Source organism: Ipomoea triloba, chromosome 6 (genome assembly GCF_003576645.1).
Source record: "Ipomoea triloba cultivar NCNSP0323 chromosome 6, ASM357664v1".
NCBI classification, from domain to species: Eukaryota; Viridiplantae; Streptophyta; class Magnoliopsida; order Solanales; family Convolvulaceae; genus Ipomoea; species Ipomoea triloba.
In genome coordinates, this window is record NC_044921.1 from 10,534,438 (window position 1) to 10,554,191 (window position 19,754).

At 34.4% G+C, this 19,754-nt stretch overlaps 2 protein-coding genes across 2 annotated transcripts; both read left to right on the forward strand.

Moving 5' to 3' along the window:
- Positions 1-12,536: 12,536 nt before the first annotated feature.
- On the forward strand, positions 12,537-13,315 carry LOC116023461 (protein LURP-one-related 8-like). The gene is made up of 2 exons (XM_031264462.1): positions 12,537-12,930; positions 13,220-13,315. Exons 1-2 carry the CDS (start codon positions 12,652-12,654, stop codon positions 13,313-13,315), a joined length of 375 nt encoding a protein of 124 aa, XP_031120322.1. The 5' UTR covers positions 12,537-12,651.
- Positions 13,316-14,274: 959 nt separating this feature from the next.
- LOC116021545 (protein LURP-one-related 8-like) lies at positions 14,275-15,674 on the forward strand. Its single transcript, XM_031261975.1, has 2 exons — positions 14,275-14,670; positions 14,960-15,674. Exons 1-2 carry the CDS (start codon positions 14,392-14,394, stop codon positions 15,350-15,352), a joined length of 672 nt encoding a protein of 223 aa, XP_031117835.1. The 5' UTR covers positions 14,275-14,391; the 3' UTR covers positions 15,353-15,674.
- The last annotated feature ends 4,080 nt before the right edge of the window (positions 15,675-19,754 follow it).

Below are 19,754 nucleotides of genomic sequence, written 5' to 3' on the forward strand. Positions count from 1 at the left end.
ATTTGCCATACCAAAGTCTTCAATGCAACTTTTAATTGGGTGACATCACCTAATGTTGGCCAAGAACCTAATTACTTCAGCACAGTACAAGAGTTGTTTTGTAATTAAGGTTCTCAATTGTTTTCAAAAAAAAAAAAAGTTCTCAATTGGGCTAACCTGTGGAATTGTTAGGTTTATCTATTTTGAATTTATTGGTTTAAAAAAAAATCTATTTTGAATTTATCGAATTGATTTTTGTTGAACTAATGTTTTTTAACATTTTAAACTTTTAATTTTAACAAATTATCATATTAACAAACTATCGTGGTTCAAGTTTATTACATGTGGTCCTTTAACTTTCTAAATTTAACTAGTTGTGACTCTCCACCTCTCTTTTTCATACATCTGAGTTGTGTTTCACAGTACTTTCAGTTAGATGAAGAAACCGACTTCTCCATCCAGTTGAATTTAGAAAATTGTCGACTTCTCTATTTAAAAAGAAGCTTGGGATGTGTAGTTTTCTTTCTTTCTTTTTTTCTTTCATAATATATTTTAAAATTATGTTTTTTTCTTAATTCAATTTTACATGCTATTACATTGAGATTATTTACTTGTGAATTAATCTAATTAATTGCACTAATTTAAAAAGGTATTGACTAAATTGGATAAAATTGGAAGAATTGGGTATCTAATTGGAGATTTTTATAGTTTAGGTTTTTAATGACTTTTTGTTCTAGAATTAGAAGACATATTTGAAGCTTATCCATTTAATATTCAACTGGTGGGCTATTCAAAAAATTTATATTGCAATTATTCTGTGGACACGGTTCTCTTTGCAGAGTGAATCCAGGTTAAAAATATCACAAATGTTCACAATTTATATATTAAATGTTCACAATTTTACATATTGAATGTTCACAATTTGAATTGTAAACATTCAGTATGTATATTGTGATAGGTCCACCTTGCAAGATGGATTCGGGTCCATGGTATAACTATTGATATTTTTCATATTTTGGTTGTAATTGGATGGATTTGAGTTTATATATAACCTCGAAATTTAGTGCATGTTTATATGCTTGACTCATTTGTTTACTACTAATATATGAAATTTATGCATTTTAATAATTTTAATCATTACTAGAAATAAAAGGTTTAGATACTTTTATAAAAAAAAATAAAAAAAATAAAAAAAAAAGAGTTAAAAATAAAATGAATCAGAAACAGTGATCAAATGGCTTTCTACTTTCTAGAGTGGCATAATTTCAAAAAGAAAAATGACAATATTGAAATATATAGAGAGAATATTCCTGAAGCTTCTATGCATGTCAAACTAAATGAAAAAATATCTCAAGAAAATAATATAAACTTTTGAAAGAGCCATATATGATTAAAGGGCAAGAAGTAATCTTCTTGGCTCTTAAGGGTGTTATTGGATTAAAAATTAATTAAATATGTTTTTAAAATAATAATATATTTTTTTTGTCTATATATCAGAAAATGGAAAATATCTTGCAGAGGTTGAATTGATTAATGAAGCTTAGACTAAGCCGCCCGTCGGTCACCACCGCTAATCGGTCCTCAACCACATAATTTTTATTTTTCTAATGTTTCTTATTAGTTTAATCCTCTATTATAAACCAATAAGAATCAATTAAGCAAATAATATAATAAAATCAAGTGATAATGTTCTTTGATAAATTTACTTAAATATTTGTGGTTTGTTGGCGTATATACACCATACAAGTTATAATATGTGAATTGCGTGATTAAATTAATGTCCAACGATAAAATTAAAATAAGTAACATCTAATATAATTTTTAAATATGAATTAATTAATATAAAATAAAAATGATTATTTTAATATAATAAAAATGAATATTTAACTTGAGATAAAATTAGTAATATAGTAGAGATGATTATTGTTGTAGATAGTTATAATTGTAATAAAAATATGTCTTAATAATTTTCATATTAAAATAAATTAAGGGTGTGTTTGGTTCGCACATGGGAATAGGAATCGGTATGGTATCAAATACTTGGTAAGGGTAATGAGTTTTGGTGAAAGTATTTTGCATGTTTGGTAGTAGAGTGAAATGAGAATGATTATTAATAATTGGGAAAGAAAAGGAGGAAGGGAAATAAAACTCTTATTTAATAAGAGTATGTGTTTTTCAATTAATGGGGTATTCCAAACTCATAGTAGTATTCTAAAAACATGTCAACCAAACAATAACAATGACTTTGATACCCATACCGTATACCAAAACTCGTCAACCAAACACACCCTAAGTATTCTTAATACGATAGTGATGACCATTAATGTGTCTGTAAAATTTAACTTACCTTTTGTTAAAAGTAACATTATTATAATATGGTTATTGATGTTGTCAAAAAAGTAATTAAAAAGTTATGCAATGAAGTTATGCAAAAAAATAATTAAAAACTCAATCTGATGTTTCCAAAAAAAACTCAATCTGACTAGCATTTTATCTTTTAATTGGGTCAACCCATTGCGACAGAGGATTAGTCTGAGTATAGTATAGATTTAAAGGTGTCTATTATAGTTAGTATCTGCATAGAACACCTCATGGTCTAACAAAAAAAAAACTTTTTACGTTGAGAATCGTTTGATACCAATTAACACTAAAATCTTATTGTTTATTATTATTATTATTATTATTATTATTATTATTATACCATGATCTGTTTTGACTAAATTCTAAATATATGAGACATATTTAATCGCATATCATACTTAGATTAATTGGTGTTCGCACCGAATTGATCAATTAAGTGACAAAATATTAGCTATATTATTTAGTATCTTACAATGTTGCAAAAATCCCACCTAGGCAGCGATTAATTGGCGCCTAGGCGCAGGGTGTTGGCTGGCCGCTTAGCGTATCACCATAATCGGTGGTCTAGGTGGCCAACTAGGCCTCCTAGGCATCAATTAGGTTGTCTAATCGGCCGATTAGCTATTGTTTCCTTTTCTTCTTTTTTTTTTAAATGGACTATTTCACTAAAAATAGCATCGTTTTGAGTTAAGTAACTCTAAATTGTTCAAATTTAGATGTTTTTAAGTTAATATTTAATATTTTAGTATTAACTATTAAAATATTAAATAATTTATCATTATCAAGTCTTAAAATTTTTAAAAAAAAATTAAACAAATTTTTAAAAAATAAAAAGTATACTGGCGCTCGAGGATCGCCTATCGATTTTTTAATCATGGTATCTTATTAAAGTATCTGGGTGGAGGTGCTTCAAATAACTTTATATCAATCACTGGTTAAAAATGATAGAGATAATATTAATTTTAAGTAATAACAAAAAGAAAATAACAAATTGATGAATCAATAATAATTAAAATAATAATAAATATAATTTACAGTAAATTATTAATTGATAATTAATAATGATGGTCAACCGTGAACCGCCCCATTGTAGCAATCTAGTGATCTACCAATGTAAATTGTAGAGCGCTGGGCAATGATGAATGATGATGACGCATTGCATTTGAGTTTTGGTTGGGGAAACAAAAAAGTAACGCCGTCCAAATTGGGCCCCACCCCACAGGCGGCAACCTCTTCCATCTATCATCTATCTCCCAAGTCCCAACCAACCAATGCCATCCATCCCACGATGACTTTCTCATCCAATCACTATTTACTGTATAAAAAAGGCGGCGCATGCCGGTGGACTTTCGCTATTGTGCGCCGAAAGACTTTGTACGTCTCTGCTCTCAAGTCTTATCTGAGGTGATGAAAATAGGCCATGCGTGCTTATTTCGCCCACCGTGCCCACATCCCCATTTTGCCCGACGTCCATTCTTCTAAGTTACGTAATCATTTTTTTTTGTTTATTCAGATTGACAAAAATCTTTTTTTGTTTATTCGGATTGACAAAAATATGCTTGAGACCGTTCTAAACGGATCAGGTCAAAATGAAAGGTAATATTTATATTAATAAATGTAATATTAAATTAAGAATAAAATATTTATTACTTATATGTAAAATATAATATTTTTACATTTGATGTAAAAGTATTACATTTTTTTATAAATGCAACATTACTTATAAGATAAATTTAATACTTTGATGAAAAAACATACCGGAATAATATTTTTACATAAAAAATATAAAAGTATTACCTCAAAAGCATAATATTTTTCCTTATAAATAACAAATATTATATTTCTAATTTAGTATTACATTTGCTAATATAAGTTTAAAATTTGCATATTAACTTGACCCAATCGAATCATTCTGCGGTCTCACACAAGCATGACCCTTTCATCCTTCTAGCTTGTAATTGGACGGCCATGTTCTCAGTTATTTATTTATGTATGTAGTACACAACTGCTTGTACTACAAATATCATAATTTAATAATGAAAACATTATACCCTATTTTTAACTTTTTTTTAATTATTTCTTTCTTGCAAAGTTTATCAATACTTTTTCTATCATTTTGGTGTAACTCAAGGCATATACTATCGGACACAATGATTAATTTCCTCGCTAAATTATAGACACATTTATTGGTGGAACAATTACATCAATATATTTTTCTATATATATATATATAATGTATTAAAATCCTACTACATTCCACTTCAAAAGTTACCTTACAATTTTCAAATTATTCCAGTTGAATCATTGCTTCATAGATAATGTCACATTAAAAGGTGAACATAGAAAGTAGAATTAAAAAGGAAAATAACATTTTTCACATGCTAAATTAAAGATGTCTTGTTTATTTGTAGATTTAACTCTTATGCGGTGTTTGATATGAAAGAATTGTAATTCCATTCCTATCGAACTCCATGAAATTATAATTTCATGGTTTGGTTGGAGGGAATTACAATTTCACAATTCCCTCTAACAATGGAATTGCAATTTACTCGTTGAATTGTAATTTCATTGTAAATGACTATTTTACCATTCTTTTTATTATCATATTATTATTATATAAGGACATTTAATTTTTATTCACTTTTCCATTTCAATTCCCAATCATTATATTTATGTCTACCAAATAATGTAATTTAAATTCGTACTTTATTCTTTTCTTCTCTAATTCTCTCCTACCAACCAAACGCCCTATTATATTTGTTTGGTGTTTATGATTTATGAATTGGCCACTCGTGGCAAATCAATTAAGGTGTTTTGTTTAAATATGATAATTGAATGAAAAAATTAAAATTATTATGAATATGTTTTAGTAAAATTAGTTAGGTTATTCAATGAAAATTACATAACTTATTGTTAGAATATGCGTAAATCCATAATTCAGGGATGAGAATCAAAGTTAATAACAACACCTCAACAATAAATTTAAAAGTAATTGGCAAAAGGGTCAAATAGACCATGTACTGTGGGATGGAGATGGTCACTGAAATGCTCTCTGAATCGTCCTCACCGGTGGCGACCGCTCGTCGCCGGAGGACCAAGATCTCATACAAATGAGTACCAAGAAGACGAAACGAGGTCGGGCTTCGATGGAATCAACGACGCCAAAGTCTGCAGAAATGGTAATCCAAGAGACGCCCCAAGGAATCGGATTTATGTCCCCAGAATCGACCCAATGGACAACGCCGGTGGAAACTCCAATTCAAGTTTGGACCCAGAAGGAGAAGCCCGCCTTCACAGAAGACGACGAGGACTCGGATGACGACATCATTGACGAATCCAAGAATGACCCTAATTGCCCAACCATCCCGGTAACGAAGGAGGAGAAAGCTAGGTTACGCCGTCCATGGCGAAGGTCACTCATCATCAAAGTCTTGGGCAGAAAGGTCAGTCACTCATATCTCCTTCAGAGGCTGAAACGCATTTGGAATCTTGATGCCACCTTCGATCTCATCGCCCTAGACCAAGATTTCTTTATTGCTAAGTTTGAGTCGATTCGAGATTACGACTATGCTAGATTTGAAGGACCATGGGTCATACTGGATCATTACCTAGTAGTACAGGAGTGGAAACCAAACTTCAACCCAAGAAGAAATGTAATCGACAAACTGCCGATTGAATATTTCGAAGATGATTTTCTTATGAAGATTGGCAAACAAATTGGCAGACCCTTGAAACTGGATACGACAATGAGCCTGGCATCCATTGGCAAATTTGCAAGGTTGTGTGTAGAAGTAGACATTAACAAACCTCTGCTCTCTAAGTTCAATGTGGGGGAGACAGTAATACCCATTGAATACGAAGGTATTCATATGGTCTGTTTTAGCTGTGGAATTTATGGGCACAAACAAGGTGAGTGTACAAAAGATGGCAGCAATGACCCGGGCAAAGGGGAGATCACCGCTCCGCATGACCAAGAACTACCTCCCTCTGATGCTACTAACCAGTATAAGGGGCGGCCGCCAAGTGAACCTAGATATGATCTTAAAGCCAAATATGGAGCCTGGATGCTGGTGACCAAAAAAGATAGACGAGGTCAAAGAAGGGGCGGCAAGACCCATGCTGCAGAACAGAGGAATCCACAGAGGAACCCAATCCCAGAACTATATCATACGGGTTCTCGATTTGGAATGTTGGATGGGCTAGAAGAACCAGATCCTAGAGTGGCATATGAACCGGATTATAACTTGCAGAACACCCAAGATATGGGAGCACTCTTGCCCAGAATTCGAACATCTCCCCAACAGAGAAGCATGAACACATATCAACAGAATTACAATGCACGCCTGAATCCCCACCAAGGAAATGTGAGAAATGTAAGAGCAAACACTCAAGGTGCCATACGAGGCAGAGGGGGTCGTTGAAATGGACCAAGGAGAGCAGTTGCGGAAATGGAGCACATGGTTGTGAGGGGTTCGGACCGAGGAAAAAGGATAACAAGCACAGTTGTTCATCACCCCAATGACCAACCTGAGACTTCGCATAGATCGAATACTGGGTTTAACTACAAAGAACACCCACCGGACACTAGTCGAACCAACCCAGATGATCTTGAACCTCCAGATGAAGTAATGGCAGACGCAGATCGTCTTGATGGTCAGACTGACCCTATGGCGGATGGCCACCCGCGCTCTTGAGCGCTGCTTTATCTTTTTTTGTCTGTTTAATTATGAACTGCTTAGTTTGGAATTGTCAGGGTGCGGCCTCGAGATCATTCCGGCGCACCCTTCATCAATTTTGCTCTAACTATTCTTTGTCTATTGTTTGTCTTTTAGAGCCGAAAGTCTCCGGCTCCCATGCTAACGAAATTTGTTCTAAATTTGGCTTTGAAGAATGGGTTCGAGTTGAAGCGGTTGGCTTCTCAGGCGGGATATGGGTCCTTTGGAAGGAAACACTGTCCATTCAAATCATCTCCACCCACCCTCAGTTTATCAATTTGCAGGTAAAAAGAGGAAGTGAAGCACCTTGGATCCTATCAGTGGTTTATGGTAGCCCAAACATAGCACTACGCAGGAAACTTTTCTCTAATCTCTACTCTCAGGCCTTCCCTGCCCAATCTCATTGGCTTATATGTGGAGATTTCAATTCAGTCACATGCCAAGACGAGGTGAGCAACCCAGCATGCTTTAACGCAACGCGATGCTCAGACTTCAACCAGTGGATTTTCCATGAAGGGCTCATAGATTTAGGATACAACGGTGCAAAATTTACCTGGATGTGGTGCACTCAGTCAGACTCGTTTAGGGGAGCACGGCTAGATAGAGCATTAAGCAACACTGAGTGGAGAGTTAGATTTCCTGAAGCCAAAGTCCAACACCTACCCATGATTGACTCGGATCACACCCCTCTGCTTATCTCGATAGAATCAGCCTACCCATCAGCAAGCAGTGGATGCTTCAAGTTTAATGTTGCATGGACGACCCACCCTGGGTTCCAAACATATGTCCACCAGAACTGGACATCAACTGATCTGGAAGTAAACAAGGCTACCATGAGCAAAGCACTGATTAAGTGGAACAAGGAAACCTTTGGAAATGTTTTCCACAGGAAGAAACGTCTCATTGCAAAAATTGGTGGAGTTCAGAGAAGTATGGCGCAGCACCCACGAACTGATCTCATAAAATTGGATAGAAAACTACGTAAGGAACTAGAAGAAACCCTGTACCAGGAGGAATTGATATGGTTTCAGAGGTCAAGAGAAGAATGGATAATGTCAGGCGATAGCAATACCCGTTTCTATCACACGGCGACGGCTATTAGAAAAAACTCAGCCAGGATTAAAACTCTCAAGACGAATGAAGGCACTTCGATCACTGATGATACTCTCCTGGCTAACCATGTTCGTGACTACTTTATTGAGTTGTTTACAGAATGCCATAACTGCAACTCACAACAACTACCACATGGCCAGTTCCCTCAACTCAGCGTACAGGAGTGGAATTGGGTCAACAACCCTTTTCAAAATGAGGAAGTGAAACAAGCCCTCTTTGATATGGAGCCATGCAAGGTTCCCGGTCCGGATGGCTTCACAGCAAGCTTCTACCAAAAGTCATAGAATATAGTAAGGGGAGCCATCTTGAACTTTGCTTTGAAATTTTTTGAAACAGGCAGACTTGCACCAGGCACGAATGACACACTGATCATCACCCTTATCCCAAAAGTGCAACCCCCAGAATCAGTGAAACAACTCCGCCCTATAGGATTGTGCAACGTCTCCTACAAACTACTCACTAAGACAATGACTTCCAGACTCAAAGGAATATCCCAGAAGATTATAGGGCCACACCAAACGAGCTTCATACCAGGGAGACAAATCACTGACAATATCTTGATTTTTCAGGAAGTTTTGAACTCCATGAGATTGAAGAGAGGGGAAACTGGATGGTTGGTTATGAGAATCGACCTCGAAAAAGCATACGACAGAATTGCTTGGAGTTTCATTGAGGATGCTTTAGAAGACATTGGATTCAATAACACATGGAGAACAAACATCATGGAATGCATGACCACAGAGAGGTTTGCAGTAAATTGGAATGGACAAATTTCAAATTGGTTCCAATCGAAGCGTGGGATTAGACAGGGAGACCCTATTTCGCCCCTTATTTTTGCTTTATGTATAGAACGGTTGAGCCATATTATTAACACCTCAGTGAACAATGGGAATTGGAAAGGAATTAAACTAAGCAGACAAGGGCCTAAATTGTCTCACATCTATTTTGCAAATGATTTGGTGTTGTTCGGTGAAGCGTCGTTGGAGCAAGCAAAGGAAATGATGGATTGCCTCAACACCTTCTGCGACCACTCAGGCCAGAGAGTGAACAAGCACAAATCATCTCTGCTTTTTTCAAGGAACACACCCAATCAAACCAATGAGCTTATTGCAGAATTCATCGGAATCCCCAAGGTGGAAGACATGGGAAAATACCTAGGCATTCCCTGGATCCATGGGAGACTGAAGAATCAAACCTATGCAAGTCTAATCGAAAGAGTCCAAGCTAGGCTATCAAGCTGGAAGTCGAAATCACTATCACTAGCTGGGAGACTTATCTTAGCCCAATCTGTGCTTTCTTCCATTCCCTATTACTCGATGCAATCAACATTATTGCCAATAGGAGTGATCAAGAACATTGAACAGCTGATTCGAGAATTTCTATGGGGAAGCTCCCAAGAGCAAAGAAAATGCCATTTGGTGAATTGGGAAACAATCACAAGAGATAAAACCCATTGAGGGCCAGGATTGCGCAAGCTGGACTTAATGAATAGTGCTTTTCTAGCTAAAATTGGATGGAGAATCATTCAGAACGAGGAGAGTCTGTTGGTAGAAGTCTTAAAATCCAAATACATAAGAGAGTCTCCAGATTGCTCGAGTTGGCGCCCAAAGCAGTCAATGTCCAACGCCTGGAAGGGCATCCTCAAGTTGATTCCCATACTACAACAAGGATGCAGGAAGCTAGTCAGGAATGGGAAGAGCACATCCTTTCGGAACAACATTTGGTTAGGAGACAGCTCTATTCTGATTCATGCAATCTGTGCAATCCCCATCGAAGAGCTGCACAAATCTGTTGCTAATTACTGGGAAGTAGATCACGGATGGGATTGGGATAGACTAGCCCCCTACTGCCAGAAGAGTTACTAGACGCATTGCAGCTATTATTATGTATGATGAAGAAGGAACTGAAGATTCCTCTGGTTGGAAAAGCAATGAGACAGGTAAGTTTACAGTAAGCTCCGCTTATGAGATCGCGGCCGGCTTATCGTCTCCTGTTGATGCTGCTAAATGGAACGCGATATGGAAACTAAAGGTCCCAAATCGAATCAAATCATTCTTATGGCTTGTCAAACATGAGAAGATCATGACAAACATTAACAGAGTTAGAAGAAGAATAGCACAATGCGACAAGTGCTGGAAATGCAACGATAAAATTGAAACTGTCCTACATGCCCTACGGGACTGCCCAGAAGCGGATGGTGTATGGAGAAGAATTCTCCCCAATTTCTACCACCATCTCCGAAGCCTGGACTTAGCAAGATGGTTAGATGAAGGACTGAAGCAGAAGGGTAGGATGAATGCTCCGACCAACAATAACACGATCTTTGCAGTCACAGCTTGGTGGCTGTGGAAATGGAGAAACGACGCAATATTCAACAATGCTGTTACACCCCTACACACCAAGATAACTTGGATTAAGTTGAAGGTTGACGAAATAGATGCGGCTTTTGCCTGAACCAAGGCTCACCACTTGAACCTCAATTCGACCCAGTGGAGAATGCTGAACTGGGAAGCACCAAGCCAAGAGTTTCTTAAACTTAATGTTGATGGAGCTTGGACCCAACGACGAACAAAGCGGGATGCAGTGGTGTACTTAGGGACTTTCGTGGCAACTGGAAAGGAGGATATGTAAGCAACATTGGCCGATGCTCCCCCCTTCAGGCTGAAGCTTGGGCAGTTCTCAGAGGAGTTCAACTGGCCGCATCAGAAGGCTCAAGACGAATCATTATCGAAAGTGACTCCAAGACCATAGTGGAGGGGTTCAACGGTGCCTGTTGCATGGACAATGTCACGACCAATATTCTGATGGCATGCAAACATGAACTCGAGAAATTCGAAGTTTGGAAGATCACAGTAGCAACTAGAGAGCAAAACAATGTAGCTGACTCTCTCGCCAAGCTTGCTAGGAAGTTTCCGAAAGGAATGCATACTCTAATAGCCCCACCGGATGAAACTATCAGCCTCCTAGAAGATGATAGAGATGGTTATCCACAATGGCGGAATATGACAATGCCTAGCTAGTTCTTGTACCAACTCTCGGGTGTCCCCCTTCCATTCCTTATAAAAAAAAATAGACCATGTACTAACACGATTGTTCATCCAACACCATGAATTAAAATATGGTCCATCTAAGTCATTATACTCCTAATTATTTTTCCTCTAGCATTTTTAGCCTATTTCTAACAAGTAACTCATCCAATTTGTTAATATGGAAAAATAAAATAATAAAAAATGATGACATGTTATTTATATGAATGTTTTGGATGATTTTACCCTATTTCATTAATGAAGAAAATGATTTCTTAAAATGAAATAGAGTAGAAATCAAAGTTGTTATATAATGTTTTAATTACAGTATACTGCACTACTTTGTATGTATAGTGGGTATCTAAAATTGTTCGGCAATGAAATTCCATGAAAATCGATATATGAAAATTAAATATAATAACTTAAGATATTGTATTGGGTAAATTTTATTATTTTTTAAAAAATAATTTAATTTTCATATATCGATTTTCATGGAATCTCATTATCAAACGACACTGAATACCCCGCTATACATACACAGTACACTGTAATTGAAACTTTATATAACAACTTTGATTCCTGCCTTATTTCATTGCAAGAAATCATCCAAAAATACAATATCTTAAGTTATTCAATTATCCAAAAATATTAATTTATTTTAAAAATAAAATAAAACTTACCCAATACAATATCTTAAGTTATTATAAAAATAATTTAATTTTCATATATTGATTTCTATGAAATCTCATTGTCGAACGATAGTGAATACCCGCTATACATATACTGTACTTAAAACTTTATATAACAATTTTGATTTCTACCATATTTCACTGCAAGAAATTATTTTTTTCATTAATGAAATAGGGTAGAAATCATCCAAAACATCTATATAAATAACATGTCATCATTTTTTCTAATTTTATTTTTCTATGTCATCAAATTAGATGGGTTACTCGTTAGAAATATGCCAAAAATGCTAGATGAAAAATAATTAGGAATATAATGGCCTAGATAAACCATATTTCAATTCATGGTGCTAGATGAACAATCAATGATAATACATGGACCTATTTAACCCTTTTGCCAAAGTAATTTAATATTGAAAATAATTTCAGTCAAGTTAATATCTTGGTAATCATAAAATTAATAAATTAACGACGATAATCAAAAGAAAATAAAGATTAAATTCAAACTTAAAACTTTATAATTACTTAAATATGCAACTAATTTAGGTGGGTTGTCCCAATTGTATACTCATTCGCATTGTCGACTTGTCGTATCAAATACTTTCATCTCTTGTCTGACCGCGTTGACCCGTCATATAAATATGTAACCTCAAGAAACTCATAACCATCTCCACACTCACCAAGGCCACCATCGCTCTCTCTCTCTCTCCTCTCTGTAACCAACTACATCTCTCTACATTCTTCCCAGTCAGAACATCATTCCAATAATTGATGACAAAGGTACACCCAAACGCGTCCTCCGCCATTCCTACTGCTCTGGCTGATGAGGAGCTTCCCAAGCCGGCCTGCCACTGCCTCTCATCGGCGCCTCAGCCTACAGTGCTCACCGTGTGGAAGAAGTCGCTGCTTTTCAACTGCGACGGCTTTACGGTGTTCGACGATAAGGGGAACCTCGTCTACCGCGTTGATAACTACTATGACTCCAGCAATCGAGCCGAAATCATTCTCATGGACGCCTCCGGCAACTCGCTCTTCACTATTCGCCGCAAGGTATGGATATATCGTATCGAAATTTCGAGAAATTGATCGAATTATCAAATTTTTGAGAAATTGAATTGTGTTGGAGTATAATGAGTTGTCTAATTTTGAGAAATTGATCGAATTATCAAAATTTTTGAGAAATTGAATTGTGTTGGAGTATGAGTTGTTTAATTTTGAGAAATTGATTGAATTGTCAAAATTTTGAGAAATTGATTGAATTGTCAAAATTTTGAGAAATTGAATTGTGTTGGAGTATAATGAGTTGTTTAATTTGACGACGGATCCATTGAAATTGCAGAGGCTAAGCTTGGCGGACAACTGGGTGGTGTACGACGGAGAGACGGCGGATCGTCCGCTGTATTCCGTTAGGAAGCACGTGAGCCTCCTGAANTGAAATTCCATGAAAATCGATATATGAAAATTAAATATAATAACTTAAGATATTGTATTGGGTAAATTTTATTATTTTTTAAAAAATAATTTAATTTTCATATATCGATTTTCATGGAATCTCATTATCAAACGACACTGAATACCCCGCTATACATACACAGTACACTGTAATTGAAACTTTATATAACAACTTTGATTCCTGCCTTATTTCATTGCAAGAAATCATCCAAAAATACAATATCTTAAGTTATTCAATTATCCAAAAATATTAATTTATTTTAAAAATAAAATAAAACTTACCCAATACAATATCTTAAGTTATTATAAAAATAATTTAATTTTCATATATTGATTTCTATGAAATCTCATTGTCGAACGATAGTGAATACCCGCTATACATATACTGTACTTAAAACTTTATATAACAATTTTGATTTCTACCATATTTCACTGCAAGAAATTATTTTTTTCATTAATGAAATAGGGTAGAAATCATCCAAAACATCTATATAAATAACATGTCATCATTTTTTCTAATTTTATTTTTCTATGTCATCAAATTAGATGGGTTACTCGTTAGAAATATGCCAAAAATGCTAGATGAAAAATAATTAGGAATATAATGGCCTAGATAAACCATATTTCAATTCATGGTGCTAGATGAACAATCAATGATAATACATGGACCTATTTAACCCTTTTGCCAAAGTAATTTAATATTGAAAATAATTTCAGTCAAGTTAATATCTTGGTAATCATAAAATTAATAAATTAACGACGATAATCAAAAGAAAATAAAGATTAAATTCAAACTTAAAACTTTATAATTACTTAAATATGCAACTAATTTAGGTGGGTTGTCCCAATTGTATACTCATTCGCATTGTCGACTTGTCGTATCAAATACTTTCATCTCTTGTCTGACCGCGTTGACCCGTCATATAAATATGTAACCTCAAGAAACTCATAACCATCTCCACACTCACCAAGGCCACCATCGCTCTCTCTCTCTCTCCTCTCTGTAACCAACTACATCTCTCTACATTCTTCCCAGTCAGAACATCATTCCAATAATTGATGACAAAGGTACACCCAAACGCGTCCTCCGCCATTCCTACTGCTCTGGCTGATGAGGAGCTTCCCAAGCCGGCCTGCCACTGCCTCTCATCGGCGCCTCAGCCTACAGTGCTCACCGTGTGGAAGAAGTCGCTGCTTTTCAACTGCGACGGCTTTACGGTGTTCGACGATAAGGGGAACCTCGTCTACCGCGTTGATAACTACTATGACTCCAGCAATCGAGCCGAAATCATTCTCATGGACGCCTCCGGCAACTCGCTCTTCACTATTCGCCGCAAGGTATGGATATATCGTATCGAAATTTCGAGAAATTGATCGAATTATCAAATTTTTGAGAAATTGAATTGTGTTGGAGTATAATGAGTTGTCTAATTTTGAGAAATTGATCGAATTATCAAAATTTTTGAGAAATTGAATTGTGTTGGAGTATGAGTTGTTTAATTTTGAGAAATTGATTGAATTGTCAAAATTTTGAGAAATTGATTGAATTGTCAAAATTTTGAGAAATTGAATTGTGTTGGAGTATAATGAGTTGTTTAATTTGACGACGGATCCATTGAAATTGCAGAGGCTAAGCTTGGCGGACAACTGGGTGGTGTACGACGGAGAGACGGCGGATCGTCCGCTGTATTCCGTTAGGAAGCACGTGAGCCTCCTGAATTCGAAGTCCCTAGCGCACGTGACCTCGCTCCGTGGCTCCGGAGCGAAAGGATCGAAGAATGCCAGGATTTACGAGATCGAAGGGTCCTATTCCAACCGGAGCTGCGTCATGTACGACGACGTGCGTCGGCGCGTGGCGGAGATCAAGAGGAAGGAGGCCGTGGCCGGAGGAGTGGTTTTCGGGAGAGACGTCTTCCGCCTAATTGTACAGCCGGAAATCGATCCTTCCGTCTCCATGGCTATGGTTATCCTTCTTGAACAGATGTTTGGAGGAGGCTCCTCCAAACGCTTTTCCTACTGAATATATATATCCCTTTTTTTACATGCAAATTCCTCTTACTATTTTCCAGAAATTGATGGTTTTGATCGATTTGCTTCCCCCAATTTTTACTTTTTATGTTTATATATATGCATATGAAGTTAGCTCTTCTCTCTTTTAGTCACGGGAGAGCCAGCTCCAAGCGGGAAGTATTCGTACCTGTGTAGCTGTAAAGACAACTCTATTTACGAGTTGAAAAAAAATTATGATAAGTGTAATGAAAGGTCTTTTTTTTCCTTTTAATTAATAAAAATTATACCATGTTAGTAGGAATAAAAATAAAATAAAGAGATATTTTTTCGGACGTGTATTATTAGGTTAATAATGTTTGATTAACGTTATTTATAATTTAATTTTTTATAATATTTAATTTAATATTAGTACATGAAATTTATATATTTAGTAACTACATTAAAAGTATTATTAAATAAAAAAAATTAAATTTAAAAATCATAAGAAAATAACAAAAGAAAGAACGAGTTGTATTGATTAATGAATAGTAAACAGAACAATTAAATTGAATTAGGAGTAGTAATACATACTTCGTATATTATTAATTTTACAAGCTTCACTAGGCGCTTTTTTTTTTTTTTTTTTTTTTAATCTATATAATACTTTTCCACTTTTAAAAGTTGGAAGTCCTACTTCTACATCATCAAATTTGTAATCCTTTCATTACTTTCTCTACGTCACTGCAATACTCTATCACTTTTAGAAGAGTTAATTCCAGGAAGGTGTCCTAATATTGACATTTATCAAATTTTATCTTCGACTTTTAATTGGACCATAAAATGTTCTGTTGACTATTAACATAAACTATTTTTTATCATCGACTTTTAATTTGACTATAAATGGTCCCTTGACTATCGATTTTGTCCCAAGTTTGTTACTCCAATTAAATATTATGGAGTAATTTAGTAACATTAAATTTAAAGGCAATATGTTGAGATGAGCAAATTGGGTTCATAAACTTAATAAATTGAGTTCATCATTATTACTCTTAAATTTAATGTTTACTAAATTGATTTTTAGCTGGAATACCAAATTTGAAACAAAAGCAATAATTAATGGACATTTATGGTCAAATTGAAAGTCGATGATGAAATTGTTAAAGGTCAATAGTCAAAAGATCATTTATGATTCAATATAAGTCAAGGATAAAAATTAGTAAATGTCAATAGTAAATGGATTATTCTTATAATTAACTCTTTTCAAAGGTGATCACACTTTCACATTACATTATATAATATAATAACAAAATAATAATATAACAATAGGGCATTGATGACAAATTATTCTATGGACCCGGGTCCAAATAACACAGTACAATTTACATATTGAATGTTCACAATTTATAAATTGAATGTTCACAATTTACATATTGTTCACAATTCAAATTGTAAACATTCCGTATGTAAATGGACACGAGTCCACCTTACAAGGTTGACCCGGATCTATAGTATAACTATTGGGCATTGCTTCTTTGGGTTAAAAAGATTGAAAAAGTATAGAACAAATCGTAAAGAATCGTGTTTCAAAAAAATACAAAAGCTACTGGATAACAACCTTTAATTTTATCCACCTAAGTTAGAAAAGTTTTTTAAAAAATGTCACATTACCTTGCAAGAAGAGAAATTTGAAGGGTAATTCCAGCCTTACCCTTCATATCAATTGGATGCTCAATAATTTGTTAATTTTAATTGAATGATTTCACTTTAATTTGATTTACTATTTTAAATGCAACTAGATTTTGTGATTATAATAATATTAGTTTTCCTTCTGATATACCCAACAAATAAAATCATAATAGGAGTTTACTTTTCGATTTATTATTTTAAAACATAATTAGAATTTGTGGTTATCATAATAGAGTTAAACAAAAGGGGAAGATAAACACAAAGGATAAAGAAGTTACTAGGATAAAAAAATTTCAACAATTTTTTTTTTTAAATTTTGTTTATCATATATATAACATGATAATAAAACTCTTTTTGTTCATTGATTGTGTGATTGGCTAATTACACGCTCGCGTTAAAAAATACACTATTAATAATTAAGTACGAACTATATATTGTCACGTTAGATGGTCAATGATATTAATTAATTAAAAATTTGGTTTCTGTAATTTAATCTAAACACAAATGTCTCCCACCATAAGTTCTAATTGTAGGTATTAGAAATCTATGTATCATAGATAGTAAATGAGGTTTTGATGAATCGGGGAATAGGTTTCATCTCAAAGTTGAAGATGACTTATTTTTATTTTAAATTAATTAAAATATGTCACATCATTAAATTTTTTTTATTTTTTAAAAAAAGAGAAAGAAAGGAAGAAGAAAGAAAGTTCGTATAATATAGTTTCATTACTTTGGTGACTAATAACAGTTTTTTTTTTTTTTTTTTACAACTGACCCTATTACATTGTGCTCAGATGGCATGTAGTAACCTCCCCATATGGGAGATTATGAGTTCGAGCCTCAACTCTTTGTTCTTCAACAGGTCTATAAAGTATAGATGAACAGATACTACCTGTAATCCTTCTTCCTTCTATATACTAAAGCCATAACTCTTTGGCCAATCACATTTTTTGGTTTCCCGCCCAAACATTTAGATTTTTATTTTTTATTCTAAAATTACTCTCTTAAATGGAGAGCGAAAAGTTTCCGGTAAAAAAAACGCTGTCGTATTGATGGGTATATATTCAGAATGGAGAAATCTAACTGTAGTCAACTTTAGATGTTTAATATAATATATATAATATATAATAATAATTTAATATATTATAGTGGTACACAAAGCACAATGCGTTGAGCTTTGTGCACGTTGCATAATGCAGGGCAAAAATTCCCCCCAAGAAGAACAGTGCCGACTGCCGACAATCTGAAGAAAAGGAGTAGTTGATCTGCCCAAGGTGATTAGTGCATGTTTTGAATTTAAATTTGAGAGGGAAATCCTTCTATAAATACTACATATGGAAGCCTCACAGAACCTCACATTTACATTGAAGCACAGGAAGAAAAAATCAAGAAACAAGAGGTAATAGCTCATTATTTTCTTTTATATCATTTTAAATCCATATTTCATGAAGAATTGAATTAAATATAAACATTTTACAGTTTGCAATTCGTTCATTTTTTTTTTTGTATATTTATGCAGTGATTGGATACATATTTATTTCTGTTTCTCATTTGTTTTGGGGGAGGGGGAGAGGATTGAAAGGGGCAGAGAATAGTATGGACACACATGTTCACAAAAGGTTATGGAACCATTTCAAAAGAGATATATTCCATAATCCAATATCTGAACACTTCAAATCTACATATTATACTTATTTTTAAATTTTTACACACTTTCGTATAAGCCATGTCAACGAATCTGTTCTGGAAGTTCAAGATCTGCAGGATATGCAAAATTCATTAAAAAAATGAGTTTAAAAATGGATTGCTAATTGTATTTCACTCTGAAAACTATGCAAATGAAATAATCCGATTGCTAATTGTATTTCATTCTGAAAACTATACAAATGAAATAATCCTACTCTATACTTACCTTTGCGAATATCTTAGTATTTTGAGTCCGAATTCGAAATTAGGTCAACAGAGCAGTTTAAAAAACCTACATATATACTCGAATCTGGGTTGCATGTTTTCGTTTTTACCTGGGAAAGAAAGAAAATTAGAGATGGTGGTTGCAGGAAGAAAACAAAGAAAAAGATATGCGTAAGGGAAAGGAGACAAAGAAAGATGGTGAGGAAACGAAATCGAGAAAGAAAGAAAAAGAGAAAGAAACAAACGACAGTGGATGGAGAGATGAAATAATATTCTTATTTTATATATGTGTGTATATTTATTTAAATGTCTGTATATTTATTGAAGATAAAAAAAATATCTGTAATAAATTTTAAATTAAGTTATGTGTGTATATAATATACGGAGTAGTAATAATGATTCACTTGAGCTCTGTGAAAGTTGTCTGGCATGTGAAAACATTGGAGGAGGGGTGGTAATCATGTGAATGTTAGTTTGTATGTGGAGAAATTAAAACTACTTGCGCCAGAAGAGAGAAGAAAACATGGGATTTATTAAGTTTTATCCAAAGTGGAATATTTGAAAATCAAATGAAGTTCTGGCCGACACTCTTCTCCCCAACAACTTACTGATCTAACATATACATCAACTTAATAAGGAGGGGAAGAAGAAAATAGGAATAGGGGAAAGGAAAGAATTGGTGGGTGCAAGAAGAAAACAACTAAAATGAAAAGTAGAAAAGTGTAAGCAGGAGGAAACGAAATCGAGAAAGTTGGGAGAAAGAAAGAAAAAGAAAATAAAAAGAGGAAGAAACAATTATGAGAGTGGATGGAGAGAGAAAGTGATGGAGAATGTAG

What these genes read in the sequence shown, in the direction of transcription:
- LOC116021545 (XM_031261975.1), top strand. Translation starts at nt 14,392, where the DNA reads ATGACAAAGGTACACCCAAACGCGTCCTCCGCCATTCCTACTGCTCTG. An exon ending in TCTTCACTATTCGCCGCAAG is followed by an intron (nt 14,671 to 14,959) that starts GTATGGATATAT and finishes TTGAAATTGCAG; the next exon opens with AGGCTAAGCTTGGCGGACAA.